The sequence below is a fragment of the Styela clava genome, chromosome 3 (genome assembly GCF_964204865.1).
Source record: "Styela clava chromosome 3, kaStyClav1.hap1.2, whole genome shotgun sequence".
Taxonomy (NCBI): domain Eukaryota; kingdom Metazoa; phylum Chordata; class Ascidiacea; order Stolidobranchia; family Styelidae; genus Styela; species Styela clava.
Window position 1 is genome coordinate 25,191,263 of NC_135252.1, and position 17,220 is coordinate 25,208,482.

Consider the following 17,220-nt stretch of genomic DNA (forward strand, 5'->3'; position numbering starts at 1 on the left):
TCCTCAAAACGAAAGATTGTTTCGAAACGCCCAGCCCTAGTCCGGATAGAATTGGGGCCGAAAATGAAGATTTTGTAAAAGAAGAATAAGATTTACGTCATATTGTTTTTTAACGAAGTTCAAAATTATAATTAAAGTAACTTTACTCTACGAAGCAACTTTCGTGAACATCTGTCTTGTGTTGTGTCATTTTTGTGTACCATGGCAAAGTCCAAATTGAATTAGCTGTCTTATCTCCGGTTTGTGGAAGCTGCTTTCTTGTATTTATTCTCTTGGCAATGCTGACTTGAATCGTTTCAAGACCCGTGACAACGGCTTTCCACTCGCATATTTGCCACAAGAATAATCAAGACTAACTTTAGCTTTATTAATATATAGTAAGTAATATAACCTTCAATATAGGAGGATCAGGTTCAAATAAACAGCGGAGAAACCACTGGACGCACATTAATTTAACATGAGCTTCCTAGTAGTTTGATCTTTTGACTTGCATTGTTCGCTTCGCACAAGCTAGCTGTTCAGACATTGTAACGTCATGGGCATAGATAATGAATTGGACTCGGGTATAAGTTTTGTAACTAGAAGGGATTGGAATTACTCGCACGTACCAGATTAAACTGAATTAAAAACTCGGTTCCTTGGACACACGCTATTTAAAATTTGCGCATTTCCGCGGACCGCAAACTTATTCTTTACGGGCGCGGGTGGCAGGTTGCACACTCCTGCTCTAGCCAGAAGAATATTCAACCAACCATGCAGTATGCTGGCACGTTCCGGTCTACTTATCATTTCTATTTCTTATCATAGTGTCATAAATCCTACACTCGCTAAATACAGCAAAGTTTGTTAATTATTAAACTATCACAGCAGATTGTCACATATGCCACGTCGATTGAAGTTTTAAATCGTTTTACTGTTTGCTATCCTTAGCGATCTACGACCCAGGCAGCCACAGTAATTGACTTTAACAAAGAATAGGATTGGATTCATATATTTATAGCGAGGGAGAAGAAAGGCCAATGCGATGTATATCGAGATTGGTGAGGCTGTGTATGTGATACGTAGGCGAGACTTTTTTTTATTAAAAATCAGCCTTTGCGATAATGTGTTGTTTTTATGAACGGATTTTAGGAAGAATATACCGGTGTATTATGACGTTGAGCTTTCCGGTACCAATTCTTTTTTGAATTCAAGTTGTTGCCAAATATTTTTTCGTGATGGGCTGAGCGAGACATATTGGTACAATTTAGCATGATTATGCAAAAATTGAAGATAAAATACAAAACTATTTATAATTAGTACAGGAAGATATATTATGACATTATAATGAAACAATTCTATATTCCACTACAGAAATTTGCCTACCGCACATATAGGGGGTGAGCACCCCCTAAAATTTCAGCCCCCCCCCCCCCCTCTCCCTCATTTTCAGGTGTGACACCATAATTTAATTCTCAAGATAAAATGTATTAGTATTTACAGAAAGTGTTATATTCCGGTGCAGACGATCAGTCAAATGCATAACATCTGCTCCAATATGGCAAACAACCTGATAACCCTAACATGGTACACATACTATCTTCAGTTTGTGCGCCATCTTGAGGACATACTACGGGAGTAAAAAATACATTTAAAATGGAGCTATAGAAGTATGTGCACCAAGATGGCGCACAACATAGTATGTGTTCCAGGTAAGGGTTGAGCGCCATCTTGGTGGACATACTACGGAAGTACAAAATATATTTAAAATGGAGCTATAGAAGTATGTGTATTATGCGCCATCTTGGTGCACAACCTGAACATAGCATGTGTACCAGGTTAGGGTTAAGGTTGTGCGCCATCTTGGTGGACATACTACGGGAGTACGGAATATATTTAAATTGGAGCTATAGAAGTATGTGCACCAAAATGGCGCACAACCTGAACATAGTATGTGTACCAGGTTAAGCTCAAGGTTGTGCGCCATCTTGGTGGACATACTACGGAAGTACGACATATATTTAAAAGGGAGCTATAGAAGTATGTGCACCAAGATGACGCACAACCTGAACATAGTATGTGTACCAGGTTAAGGTTGTGCGCCATCTTGGTGCACATACTTCGGGAGCGCCTGTAAAATTACCTTCTTGGCATAGGAGACGGACTTGCATTCTTTGTACTTTTATACCATGTATATGAAATTGGAAATTTTTTAAGTTAAATTTTGCAGAAAATACAAAATTAAAAAACTTTTTTGATTAATCAAATGTTATTAAACACTCCCTCAGAACAAGGCTTTGAAGCAGTCACTGAATTGCATCAAAACTTTTCGATGCGTCGCTATGTTTATCACGGCCTCGGTATTGGGCATGAGAGTTGACTCGGTACTCCCGTAGTATGTGAATCAAGATGGCGGACATCGGAACGTAGTATTTGTACCAGGTTAGGGTTACGTTATTATTTAGGTACAAATACTACGGAAGTCACTTGGCTAGTCCCCGAACTCGTAATAGAACTAAAATAAGGAATATTGGAAAAAAATTATGGCTTAACCCCAACATTGTACACACACTGCGTTGCGGTGTCCGCTATCTTGGTTCACATACTTCGGGGGTACGGTTGATTCTTAAACCTACGATGTCGGCATATCACCTTAAATTTGAAGCCGGGGTCAAGAAATATCTTCGTAAATTTTATTGAAAGGCATTTATCTAATACTTGTATTGTGATTACAAACTATGACGTAGATTATTTGCCGTTTCGCACGATTGAGTAGCATACTATACGTATTGTTTACTAATAATGATAAGAAGACACCAGTGTCTGTTACTTGTTATTTATCAATCTTCAATCCTTAACGCGAATAAAATATCACCAGTGACTAGAGCGTTAAAACATTAAGCTTTATTACAGCGCTCAATCGTGCCCTTCATCAACCAGAAAACAAGCATTGCAACAATAAAAAAATATACAAAGATATTCGGTATAGCCTGGGTAGAGCTGTACGAAATCAGAGTCTTTCGGAGCAGGCACTGATATCTGTATTCCACACTTCGCGGTATTTGCTTGTATAGATATAGCCCCACCCCCATCAAGCTTCACACCGACGTATTTAGGCCCGAACTAACTTTCGTGTATTTTTTTTTTAAATGTGTTGTCTGCCGTTCGGGGTAAGGGGGCACGTACATCAGCACGTCTCAAATTTTGTTTGGGTTTTGCCTACTTTCCTGAGTTTCCTTATATTTGTTTGTTTTGCCCTGCATTGCTTCATGGTTATGGAAAATCGAAATAAACTCACATATTGAGATGATACTATTCTTGGAAGATTGGTCCGAGATCTTAGCTTTATAATTTTATTGAAAGTTGCGTTTGACTAACCTAACGTAACCTCAATCGCAAACCAAAGTGGCAACATGAGTAGGGTTACCATATCTTTTTGACTTCAAAGCGGGACGCCCCCAAAGACACGATTCGTTAGCTGTGATTCTGTAACTTTATATTTTCCGATTTTACTACATAGGCCTGCATTTAAAGCCATCCCTCTCTTCATTGACATATTGTCATCGAGAGTTCATGCGCATATTCTCTGTCTAAATATCGGGTTCAGTTCGAAAAATAGAAAGGGATAGACGCTAATGATACACATGATTCAAATTCAATTTTTTTATGTACAGCAAAAGGAATAAAGAATAATGAAATAGTCTGCCGTATTCAAGCATTGAGACTTATTCGCCCAAGCATGCCTTTCTGTAGATAACACCTTCAAAAAGACGTTGTTCAATGTTACATTCATGTGAACGTCCGAACAGGGCCAATTAGAATTGATTTTACATGTGATACGTTCGCTAACAATGTTAGCGGGAAACAACGAAACAAACAAAATGACGCATTCAACTTCAGTAAGTAGGCTAAGGTTGCGCTGCACAGCAACGAGAACATGTTCATGTAATATGCTGGAAGGCTGAACGCCAAAGCGGGACTTTTGGCTGGCTTGTCGGAACGGCGGGACAAGACGCTAAAAAGCGGGACTGTCCCGCCTAAAGCGGGACGTATGGTAAGCCTAATCATGAGGCAATTTTCATCTCCAGTGAATGTTTACTTGTTGGGTCCGAGCTAATCTCCCGAAACAACCCAAAGGCTCAGAAGCAGACGCAACATCAAACTGGGAAAATCTCTATAAAATATATATTTAATTTTTGCAGGCATAATTTGTATTAAATAAGATTAAAATATCCTAACAGTCTAACAAATATACACGAAATGGCTGAAGGAGGGCGGCAACCTCCAGCTATCAATGTCCATTATCAGGAAGGAACGAGAGTTGCTGGCGACAATGTTGGGTAAGAAAATGCTGATTTAATTCTTGGTATAGTATACTTGCAGTCAGAACGGATCGACTCGCCCAGGTGTGAAGGCAATGAAGCGATGCTGAAATCGGTCATTTGTTTCGATTCAGTTACAAATGAGATCCGCCGTCTGCAAATGGACGCCAGACTCTGGTTTTCGTTTGATATTAACAACCAATTACTTTTAATATCACATGTAGATGAGCCGACCATCACATTGGTTTCGTTTATTTTCAGGCAGAAGACTAAAATCCAGGCCGCAGAAATTGGTCAGATCGTCGTCCCAACAGAAGGTATTTTCAACTTCATATTCTTCCTCAAATGCTTAATAGTAGCTTCTTGAATGAATCTACAACTATTCTCAAGGATCTCAGTCAAATGAGCAAATCTTTTTGATCGCGTAGTTTATATGTAATTTGTATTCTTTCCCGTATTGAGTTGACATTAATAGCCAGACATAACATGGCAATTTAACAAATTGAAGCATTTAATTTGATTATAACAAAAATCGCTTTTGAGCAACGCACAATTCATTCTAGCGTGTCCAAGCCTAAAACTGTGCAATTTTCTAACCGCGCTGATTTCTCAGAATAAAGAATCTTTTTTTTCGGAGTCACTTCCCCTTATTTTCTAAAATATTTCTCGTTTCATAGGTTCGAACGTTCAGGCACCGACTCATCATTCCCCTCATGGCGTCACTGATAACCCTGGGAGAATTGACGTCACTTATTATCTTAGGAGAATGAATCTGACCGAAGGAATGCATTTCGTTACATATGGTAAGCAGGCTTAACTGTTGACACAACAAACTTCTGCTAGGGGAGCAATACCTAAACAAGCAGCCATTCAGACTTGCGAAGCTAAAAATAAGATTTCCGACAATTGACCATCAATTCAATAACAGGACATATATATTACTATATTTGCTAGAAAACCCCCTTGTGCGAGATAATGATTTAGAGCAGGGTGGTCCAAACTCAGGCTTCATTATCTGTGGCCCGCGTCTCATTAGTAGCATTGCATTTAGTGTTGTTTCGTAATAATATTCACAAGAAAAGTCTTTCGACGTATTGTTACATCACTGAAAGGCTTCATTATCCATCACTAATGTCACGGAATTGACTAATTTTATGAATAGCTGAGGCAACTAGCGAAGTTTAATGATGTTCTTGGCAGTCTTAATCGTAATCTGGCTTTCTTTCTTTTGGTCGGGAATATATGCTAACAATTTTGGCATCGTAGATGCCACTTAGATTAACTTAATTGAATGCGGATTTTATTAGCGTAGGTTATTCCAACTAATGAATTGATGTTTTTCTTGGAAAATTTAAATTTTATTGATTTTCTCAAACTCCAAACACATAAAACGATTTTCCTGTTTTATGGTTGCTAACTACGCTTTATCGCGTCATGTTATTAAGCAGTTTCTTTGTTGTATTTACGCTCACCCGACCATGACGCAAAGCAAAAGTGACTACTTCAGTCATTTTTCCCTTTTTGACTCGAGCAATATTTAATTTATATTTTCAAAATTGGAGTTATTCAGCAAGTCATGATGTTATAATTCCTAATTAATAACGTTTGTTTGATTTCATCTGCTTTTCAACCGGGCAAACAAGGTGTCGCTGACACGATGTCTTACTTTATAGTCTCTCGCGGCCCCGCGTCAATTGCGGAATTATTGTATGTTTGTTTATTTTATATATTTATTATTATGTTTGTTTAATTTTGTGTGTACGCTATTTCATAAACGACAAAATAAATATCTGAATCTGAATTACAAAAAATGCTGCATATATTAGTAATTACTCTCGATGTTCGGAAGCACTTACATTTGCGGAAGAACTTTTTCCGTTTAAAAGAGTTTCAAATTTTACACTGAATATAAAAAGACTTTTGCATGTTTTAGTAAGTTCTTGGTGATTTTTGCATGCTTTAGCTTGATAAATGACAAATACTGACCAATGTGTTTGCACAATAAAAGTGTTTGTTCTGCACTGTTTACCTATTTTTGGCACAATTTTGGCCGCGAACAATGAAAAATAATTTTGTGGCTCCCGGAGCCGACAACTTTGGAACGCACTGAGTTAGATGATATTGTACGAGACATATTTGCATATTAATAATAACTATCCCATAATTCAACATATTCATTGTATATTGACGATTAACTGTTTTTATGTGAATATAAGAAAATTCAGTTCGAAAAATTTATAATAAAACTAGAAATATGTCACAAAGCGATGATGCCAAGCATTGAAAAGTTTAGAAGAACACTTGATAGATAGATTCAATTAGTCAAGGTTTAGTTCAAATAAATTTTTATCTCCCAGAGAATATACGACGATTGATTCACCAATCCAAGTTCGTGGACGCGCTGATTACTTTGCAAGATATTCCAACTTCTCAGGAACAACAATTCATGTTGTCAGAATGCTACTGTCAACTTGAAAAACCGGATAAAGCATTGAGGTGCATTGAAAAGTTACAAACGATACTGATGTCATCAACAAGACCTAGTGTCTATGACGTAATCAAATTAGTTGATGATTATATTGCTGATTCGTCTCATATTCGTGCATTGATTTTACTTTCTTGTTGTGCTAAGTTGTATAAGTTCGATTCGAACCCGAATAGTTCGGTTGTTGGGATTGCGGATTGCTCATTGAAATGTTACAGTGTAATTCAATCTCTGGCTGAGGAGGGCGATAAAATGAAAGTGATTGCAACAGATATTGGTTTGGAAATAATCACTGATATATTGAGAGAGTTGAGATCAGTATCAGGAGCTGATAAGAATACGAAGGTGAATTTGGAGGCGATATGCTTGATTAATGTTGGTGCTAGTTACGTTGCAGTTGATAAATATCAGGAAGCTATCGGGTTTCACAATGAAGGTTTGGATTTGATGAATCAAACGTTTGGTTCGAACGCTGCAAAATATAGAGTGTTTGGGGATCTATTAAACAACATTGGTATTGCGCATTATAATCTCGGTGATTATTCCAAGGCTGAATCGTTTTTTGTGCAATCTATGGATGCGTATAAGAAAGTTGAGAATTGGCCTAGTGATAAGGTGAGACGGGAAATAATAGAAAGTACAAAGAACAACTTGAAAAACACTCGAAACAGAATGAAAAAGTGATTTTGTGTTTTGAATCAACCTTGTAGTCGGGGATGCCATCATTCTGTTTTATTAAATATTTAGGAGTTCTTCAAATTAATGACAAAACAGTTCGATATTTTTAAATTCTATTCAACAAATCAATTCGAATATTCTAAAACCTATTAATCTAATATGCAGCAAAATAATTAAATCAACGAAATTCGTTTCGAACATGGTAATCAATACAATTACCAAATTCATGAACATATTCAAAACTTTGAATTTCAAAATTCGAATTGTATAAGAGAATTCAAAGAATTCCAAAATCATCTTCAGATCCCAAAAATATTCTCCATAAAACTCCCCAAATTAATTTTAATCCAACTTAATCTCCCACAAACTCAGTTGATTAGAAGTTCAGATCAAGTTAGATGCAGCAGATACAGATTAATAAATAAAAACTACAAGTCCCCGCTCATTCATAAAAATATTTCATTTCTAGTCATGGTGATTGTATCTTAACAATATGTGGGATGTATGAATAACTGTTGATTTTAAGCACTGTATATATTTTTTTGTAATGTAGCGAATCGCCCAATTAATTTTATATCACGTGATTATTTTCAATATAATTGCGTTTCTCTGTTTACCTATATCAATGAATGACAATTTCTATTTATTTTAGTTTTCCAGGAATATTGTATTTCGATTATGTATTTTTGCTTTTAATATAACATAGATTTTTACATATTTATAGGAATATCGAATTCATTTTAAGCCCGGATGATAGCCCATTGACCCCAACTTGGCAAAATTCCCAGTCAAGTTCTCAGAATTATTCAGTTAAATGACAAGATTTGTTCGTCTCCCTTTTAGCAAATTCTCTTGAAAATGTTTTGATTTATGTACTTTTGGAAAAACGCATCAAATTACAGCCATTTTATAGTTGATTTTCATTAAATTTCACTTGACCCATTCAAAGCATGAAATCTGACATTTGACAGGCAAAGTCTAGGTTTCAAACCTTCTTACAAATGATACTGATTGTATTAACCGCTCCATTTGATATCGATGCCCAAGTACAAGTTTGCCTGTCATTGATCCCAATCTACCTGACAAATGTCTGACAACCCATGTCCGGTAATGTTCATTGATATTGATTGTATTGTAATAAACTGCCTTAAATTTACTGTTATTTCAAGGTAATTCAAGTCAGTTACTGTAATTTTACTTTGATTCATTTAGTGCTTTTTTATGTTTTTTAACTGTCATCTAACTTTAGTTCAAATAAGAGCAACTATCATTGTATAGCAATGCAATTCACTTACAGTTATTGTATAATTATTCAAGTCAGTTACTGGTATTCTACTTTAATTCATCGAGTGTTTTAATAATTTTTGCAGTGATAGATGTAGAGATTGAATAAATATAATCAAACCTATTGATCGAGTGGTTTCTTAGTTTGACGGAATTTGTCAGAAATAAAGAACCTCGCCCTCCCATGTGTTCTCCAAATTGTAAGGAATTGGTGAAATGTGAAAATAATTAGAGCCAGTGGAAAATTGGTTGCTTGTCCTGTGCTTTGTTTGAAGGGAAGATACATAAATGCGGATAAATCACTGAATATATTCGCCCGTAATAACATAAAAAAAATAAATAAAACATGCACGCGCATAATTTATTGAGTGAGATGGGCTCGGTGGCAGTAAAAGATTTGTAACCAATGATTCAGACTTTAACACCTTCGATGCCAAGGACGTATATATACGTCATTTGGCGCCAACCGTTCCGTGCCATCAATGCAAAATGACGTATATATACGTCATTCGAAACGGAAAAAGTTTAATAGATAGAAGAAGGTCGAGTTCAGGTATTTGCCGTCTTTTTTCTTCTCTCTCTCTCTCTCTCTTGTTGTCAAGTTAGGGGGAAAGAATGACGTCGTCAGCCAATCGCGTCATTCAAGAAATACCAAGATGGAAGGAGGGTCTGCCATGAAGTAAATTATCAACTTATTTAGCATGGCCGAGGTACATATTAGCCGCAAATTATCATCAAAAATTTGTACGAGACCGACTGACGCCAACACACGGTTTCAACTTTTTACGGTGAAATGATTGAAAGGTGTGAGGAGAGATGATAATATTATCAATCATGTTACGAAGATGTAGAAAAACATTACTAAACCGTGAAATAATTCGAATATTTTTATATGCATGATCGTCGTCTTATTGGCAGGACGATGAAATGATTCAAAATGTTGGTATTTTTGAACGTTTTTTTAATTTTTTATCATTTTTGGGTAACGGATTGACGGACATCTGCAACGAAAGCAAATTTTATCGTCCTGAGAGGTGATATGTTACATTTTGAAATAATAAAGTGAGAAATTGATATTATTCGGAACATATATTTTTCTACTTGTCAGTGAGATATGATCCGAGATATAGTAATTTAGTGGGAAATATATTACCAATAACACAGAGCCCCTCGTATGCTTTCAGCTCATATTGAATTACTTCCGTAGCTATTGTATAACCATAATTATAGCAAAATATGCAATCCTACGACTTTGTGTCGGATGAACAAGTTCAATAAGCAGCCATGGCGTACTGATTACGTAGCTACGCAATAGCGATCACGTGTCTGGCGCCACGAAGACTGGACTACGTGCAGTCGAGACGACTTGCGTAGCAAATTGCGTGAGATGACAATTTCGGAAAATCGTGTTCTTGACAGATCAACTGACGAATTTCGATGAAGCTTTAAACCTTTTTATTATGTCAACTTAGAGACACCGGATGCGTATAATGAATATTGAAATTGCATTTGGAAATACTTAATTTGCACGCCAATATTAGTTCAAATATCAACACAAATAAGTATTTGCTCGCTATAAATACCAGATTGAATGAAATGTTTGCCGAGGCAAGTAAAGACTTCGAATTTCATCGTTTACTGACTGAACCCACGAATCGTTTACTGACTGAACCGATGAAACCATGATTGCATATAAAGGAAGAGTTTCATTCAGAAGATATATGCCAAACAAACCGGTTAAATGGGGCATCATTGCTAGATCGATTGCTGATTCAACAACTGGATACATTTTCAATGTAAAAATAGATTATGGTAATCCAAACTTGGAACAACTTTCACCCGGCGTCACAAAAACTTCGAATTTAGTTTTGCAACTAATGGAAAGTCATCTGGATAGAGGATATCACGTATTTGTGGATAGGTATGTTGATTATTCGGTATTGATAAGACAAATTAGATAATTTACGTCTCGGCGCCATACTGCGTTCTATTTTAGATAACGAATCATTGTCGGATATATCAATCAATTGCATAAACTGTTTTATCACAACCAATTTTTAATAATATTCATTTTTAATTTAGACTCTATAACTCTGTCGCATTAGCCGAGGAATTGCAGCGAAGGAAAACACCGATAACGGGAACAGTCACGGCAAACCGGAAGGGACTTCCAGCAGAAATAAAAACAAAACTAAAGAAAGGGGAAATCATCTCAATACGAAAAGAACAATTACTCGCACTACTATGGCAAGATAAGAGGCCGATTTCAATACTTTCGACGTATTGTAATGGTGACGAGGTCATAGAGATACATATGTGTTACAGTTGTATGAATATGCAATGTGACTACTTTGTTTATTTTGCAATATGTTATCCTTGTGAGTGACAATAATTGGCCATTATTAATGTTATTGGAATATATAGCGAATGAAGGATATATTTTTATGCTAGTAAACGATTTTGTTTTCTTTGTTCAAATTTGATATTTTCGTATAATAAAATGATTCTGATTGCTGAATAAAATGTTCGAATTGAATCTTTATCGCAATGAGAGATCAAGACAAGTTATCATCAACTTATGTTATAATAGCATGAGAGAGCAATTCCGACAAGATACGCGTGTGTAGGTGAGTTCTTTCACCTACGACTGAAGTGTCGGAATGAACGATAACTGATGACACCGCTAGGTTCGCCCCTTTCCCGATGAATCAAAAACTAAATACGAGAGAGAATGAATAGGAGAGAACTCTCTCGTTTTCACCTTGGCACGGAACGGTAAAATTGAAAAAACTGATCTTGGCATCGAAAGTGTTAAGGGAGAGTGACCTTATTCAAAAATCTACCTGTTCCTTTGTCAAAGAGAACTGCACAAGTTCAAAACCTTTTCTGCCATTCCTGGTACTATCCTGTTATTGCCCCACCAATACTTATTAGATCTGTTTTTCTTGATTACGTCATCTTAATTCAGGTTGGGTTAAGTCAGACTTATTGAATTCTGTCTGCCATTAGTATAGCAATTCATTGGCCTCAAGCCAACTAAGAGCCAACTAAAATTTCCCCGCCTTTCAAGAAAAAGATAAACTACTGTCAATGCACTCTAAAAAAACTTGAGTCAATCGCGTGATTAATTCGAAAGAGTTAGGAACAAAATGACTCAATCGTGACTCGAGCGTCATTTCTCTCGCACTCTCACTCGTTTTTGAGTCAAATATTCTCTCGTTTGACGACCGCCTTCTTTCTCTCGCCGCTAATTTCTCTGTATATTTTTTAAAGTTGGAACCGGCGAAGCGTAGAATTGGCGGGGAAATCGTCATTTCTCCTCTCGCGTTGTCGACGGCGGTTGTTTCGGCCGGAGGTTATCATGCAGCATGGCCACTCGCAGCTTGCGTCGCCTATCAGTTACGGTTAAATATATTATGCTGGGATTTTTATTTTGCGTGAGAGGCCAATAGGACAGTTGGATGGGGTAGGCTAGGTCGTTGTTTTTTTACAAGTGGATTACAAAGTGAATTGCTGTTATGACAGATGGAATTTAGCTTTCACCTGCTACATTCTGACAGTGCTAACAGCTTTGGAGAGGTTGTCCGTTGTCGGTAAGTGATTGCTAGCAGTGGATTCAAATAAGATTATCGAAATGAGCATGAACTGCAGTATAGCACAACTGGCTACTGAGCCAAGTTAGATCTGCCGGCCTAAGCTACCGGTAGGCCTATTGTCTGACTGTTAAGTTAACTTTATGTCTGAAGTAGGCTACATGCTGTTCAAGCTCAAGTTACAGGGTCTATAAGACAGTACCGGTACAACTAGCCTATGTCAGTCTGCCATCTCTTTCTTTCTTAAACAGTTACCGATAACTCATTGCAGTGTTAAATTGGTACAGGAACTTTTATCACACTGCTTGCACAGCTATAGGCCTGGTATATATACTGTTATTTGTTTTAGGCCCTTTTGAGCCTCATAATGAATTTTTATGCGTGTCCAATGGAAGGTTGTGAATGTAAGATGAGGGGGACAGATGAACTATCACTTCATTTACGTCACCAACATAATCCGTCAAAGACGAAATATATAAATATTACTTGTTCTCAAAATCAATGTTGCACAACCTTTACTCGACTTGACAATTTTTTACGGCATGTGAAAAAATTCCACCAACTAGTACCGGTATTAGAATCTCGACGTGAGACAACTGATAATACAGATCTGAGAATTCCTGAATCAACTGAAATTCATGACATGCCCGATATGAGTGCTAATGAGAGTCACTTTCCAGAAGATTTATTATTGAAGAGCGTGGAAGGTTTGATTTTGAAGTTACGATGCAAGAGTGGAATTAACGAATGTACGCTGGTACTTTTTTTGACCTTTTTGAAAGAGTTTTTGTTGGATTTTAAAGTCTACCTAATACATTCTATAAGGAATTCATCACTACAAGCTAATGACGGTACCGATGCTTTCTTGAACGTAGTGATTGTTGGTTTCGAAAAAACATTAAATTATATCGAAAGAATGGATACCATTTATAAACAAAATAATTACTTCTCCAAAGTCCTAAATATGATTTCCCCTGTAGAAGTAGCTCTTGGTTCCAGAATTGATCAGCGGTATGATAAAGATTCGGCAAAGTACATGTCAGTTGCTGTGACTGAATCATTTCAGTTCATTTCAATGATAAAAGTTATCAAAAAAATGCTACAACACTCCGCTAACCTGAAAGCATTTTTAAAACCCCCAAAAGAGTCTTTAAATTATATTGGTTCTTATTGTGACGGATCTGTATTCAAGTCGCATAAGCTCTATCAAAAATTTCCTGAAGCGTTGCAAATTCAACTCTACTATGATGATGTTGAAGTTGTGAATCCTCTTGGATCCAAGACTAAAGTTCATGAGTTGGCATTGTTTTATTGTACTATACAGAATCTTCCAAGAAAAGTTAACTCTGCTCTATCAAACATTCATTTATTGGCGATTGCTTATTCTCTTGATGTTAAAAAATATGGATTTTCACAACTTCTCGAACCTTTTTTCGACGAGTTAAAACAACTTGAAAGTGAAGATGGTGTATTATTAGATGACGGTACTATTTTACGTGGCACAATATCAATGGTCACAGCAGACACACTAGCAGCTCATTCAATGTTAGGTTTTCAATCTCCATCTTCAAGATACTTTTGTAGATTATGCTGTGCTGAGCGCAAAGACATTCAGGAAAAATTTATGGAGTCTGATTTTGTTTTGAGAAAGGCCGAAGATTACCAGTCAGTTGTTGACAATGGTAATTTTCCTGCACAAGGCATATCTCATCCATCGCCTTTCCTGAAATCAAAATATTTTCATGTTGTTGAAAATTTTTGTTTTGATCCTATGCACGACTTACTAGAAGGCATTGTCCCAAAGGAAATAAAATTAGTGCTTCATCATTTGGTATACGAAATGAAACTTTTATCTGTGCAGGAGATAAATTCACGGTTATCATCATTTGACTTTGGAATAATTGAAAATGCAAACAAACCTTCTGCAAACATTGTGGAAAGTAATCTTAGAAACAAGGCAGATGGCACATTGAAGCAAAAGTCAGCACAAACTTGGTGTCTCATCCGTCATTTTCCTTTGATATTTGCCGATGTTTTGGGCGAAAATAGTTTGCACCTGGAGTTGATATTGCTTCTCCTGCAAATCATGGATTTGGTTTTTACATCATCTGTATCTTTTGGTCAATTGAATCAGTTGCAAAGTTTGATTTATTCTCACCATACTCTCTTCAAGGAACTGTTTCCTGATGTAAAACTAATTAACAAGCACCATCATTTGGTACATTATCCGAGATGTATTCTTATGTTCGGGCCAATGAGCAACATGTCCTGTATGCGTTATGAAGCAAGGCATAATGTGTTTAAAAAACATGCACATGTTATATGTAATTTTAAGAATATTTGCAAATCTTTAGCATTCAAAAATCAGGTGGATCAGTGCTTCAACTTTTATAGTTCTTCAGATTATGACCAGGAATTAAAAACTGGCAATGGATCCTTCGAAAGTGTGAATAATCTGTGAATAATCCGACCAACCTCATTCTCACAATATATAGTGGCTACTGGTATAGAGCCTGGTTTGAAGCGAAAAGCGAAGAAACATATCACCTTCATAAAAAAATTATGGTCAGTCCTTGATGTCCTATTATTGTGGCACCCTGCCATGGGAACTTACCGGTACTATTTTTGTAGTGTTATGCTCTGGGTCTAATTGATCCGGGCTTTTGACAATTGCAGTTTACTCGTTTGATATAATACATTTTTTATTGTTTATTAGCTACCCGCCATCTGCATTGAAAGTTGATCTCGCAAAATCAATTGTCGAGGAATTTCCAAAGCTGAAGTTAAAGTTAGAGGGAACAACCGGATATGCACGTATTATCCTTTTGAGATAATTTCGCTTTCCCTACAAGGCATTATTTAATCTCATGAATCTTGTACACAATATTTCGTCATTAAGGCTGTATTCCTCTCTTCTGAAGTTGCCAAAATGAGTGTTAAATATGATTCTGTGTTTACTGCGAGTCTGCTCTCTGTCAGCTTTGTCATTAGGGCTCTTTTGTTGTTATTGTTAAATTGCTAAAAATGTTTTTAGGGCCATTATTATGATCCTCTTCGTGGTTCCGGCTTTATAGAAAACAAGCTCAAAACTTTACGAAAACAAATGGCAATAGAAGATAAGATGTATAAAAAACAAAAGAGAAGCCACTCAACATATGCAAGTAGTTCCAGTTTTGAGAGTAGCGAAGATGCTGACACCAGTGGGAGTACTGTTGAACTGGATGCCTCACTTCTGGAAGACGATAGCCCTATACTGAAAAAGGTGGGAAATTTCTTATTTTTTATAGGTGGTAATTTTTATTTCTCCGCAGCTAGTATTTTATTGGAATATTTTATATGCATATTGCTTTTCAGATTAAATGGCTGAAAGAAACCACACCTAACAAGGACAATAAGGCAGAAATATATAACATAATGAAGGAAAGTCATGACTATCGTAGGCTTGAAATACAGCTGAAGCCTATGACCTTAACTGACATTTTAGAAAAGTACCCAAGGTTCTGTGATGCTTATGAGGGTGGATTGGTAAGTTAGCAATAAATCTAGATGTAAAGTGCAATGTACATAGGCTGTTTATTATTGTATTCGGTGCTCCTGAAGTATGCGAACCAAGATGGCGGACATCGGAACGTAGCATGGGTAACAGGTTAGGGTTGGGCGATAAATATAATTCCAATTTTCGTTATCTTAGTCCTATTATGAGTTCTTCCAAGTCCTTCCGTAGTATTTGTACCTAAAATTATGGCCTAACTCTAACCTAGTACACATATTACATTCCGATGTCCGCCATCTTGGTTCGCATTCTTCAGGAGCCCCTTGTATTCATCACATCAAGATATTTTTAAGAAGTACGGATATAGAAAGCATCTTTTTTTTTACATGTGCTTCTTGTGGACTCAGATTGACTGTGAATTTGAGATGAATTACCCGGAGTGTAAGAAGTTTATGGAAATTTTTCCACCACTCATTCAAAAAATTCTTAAAATGGATCAGGATTGTGTTCAGTGTGATGATGGTATGTGCTTTATGCTTTATATTACTGATATTTTATGTATAAATACTGGTTGACTTAGAACTATCTCTGCCACATTTCCAACTGGGCGGCAGTGAAATAGCTTTATTATATCTATGTTTTTTGTGTGAGAGCATATTTCGAGTACTTGACACTTTTTAAATGGACTAAAGAGTCTTCTAGTTCTATCGAAGATTTTGCCACCTCTCAACACAAAGGGGAGGAAAGGACAAGAGCAGTGGGCATTATTTAAGTTTCAAGGGGTGCGTACTCTGTTTCCTAACTTGTTTGCAAAATACCATAGCAGATGCAACGTGACATGTTTCTGAATGAATTTTCAAAGTGATGACATCGTTTGGAAACTTATTCATTCTTTTTTATTCAGGCCGGCTGCAACGTTGGATATTATGCTGAAACCAAGCCTCCATCATTGAGACAGCCATTTTTATTGGTCATTGGTCCGAAATCTCATCCTGAGGAATTCTTCTTAATTCTTGACAAGAAAGTGGTGCCAGTTGGAAATTCATCATTGCTGGCTTTTTATAGACTGTTCGCTTCGTTTTGGATTTTTGGAATTGAGTACTATGAAAAACTGGCAACTTTCTTCAATTTTTTTGAAGCTATTCTTTTCGGCATGGATCCCAAACCTTCAGTGGCCTCATTGTTGGCTGCATTGGACTTTGTGTAAAAAAAAAAAAAATGATCCTACATAGACGGCTCAAAATGAAAATGTGCTGATGCCACCCTTTGTAATTGGACACGTAGTGGACATAACGATCGTTTCAATATTATGTTGTTGTTGTTCTTGTTCTTGTTCTTGTTGTTCTTTGACACGTTTTTAAAAAGTCGCTTTTCTCTTCGAATACT

At 36.6% G+C, this 17,220-nt stretch overlaps 2 protein-coding genes across 2 annotated transcripts; both read left to right on the top strand.

Moving 5' to 3' along the window:
* Window positions 1-4,222: 4,222 nt before the first annotated feature.
* On the top strand, window positions 4,223-8,540 carry LOC120342915 (uncharacterized). The gene is made up of 4 exons (XM_039411962.2): window positions 4,223-4,319; window positions 4,563-4,618; window positions 4,979-5,104; window positions 6,659-8,540. The coding sequence occupies exons 1-4, from the start codon at window positions 4,240-4,242 to the stop codon at window positions 7,468-7,470; spliced, it is 1,074 nt and encodes a 357-aa protein (XP_039267896.2). The 5' UTR covers window positions 4,223-4,239; the 3' UTR covers window positions 7,471-8,540.
* A 3,342-nt stretch (window positions 8,541-11,882) lies between these two features.
* Window positions 11,883-17,102, top strand: LOC144421038 (uncharacterized). The gene is made up of 5 exons (XM_078111151.1): window positions 11,883-12,341; window positions 15,376-15,603; window positions 15,696-15,866; window positions 16,242-16,356; window positions 16,739-17,102. Exons 2-5 carry the CDS (start codon window positions 15,445-15,447, stop codon window positions 16,765-16,767), a joined length of 474 nt encoding a protein of 157 aa, XP_077967277.1. The 5' UTR covers window positions 11,883-12,341; window positions 15,376-15,444; the 3' UTR covers window positions 16,768-17,102.
* The last annotated feature ends 118 nt before the right edge of the window (window positions 17,103-17,220 follow it).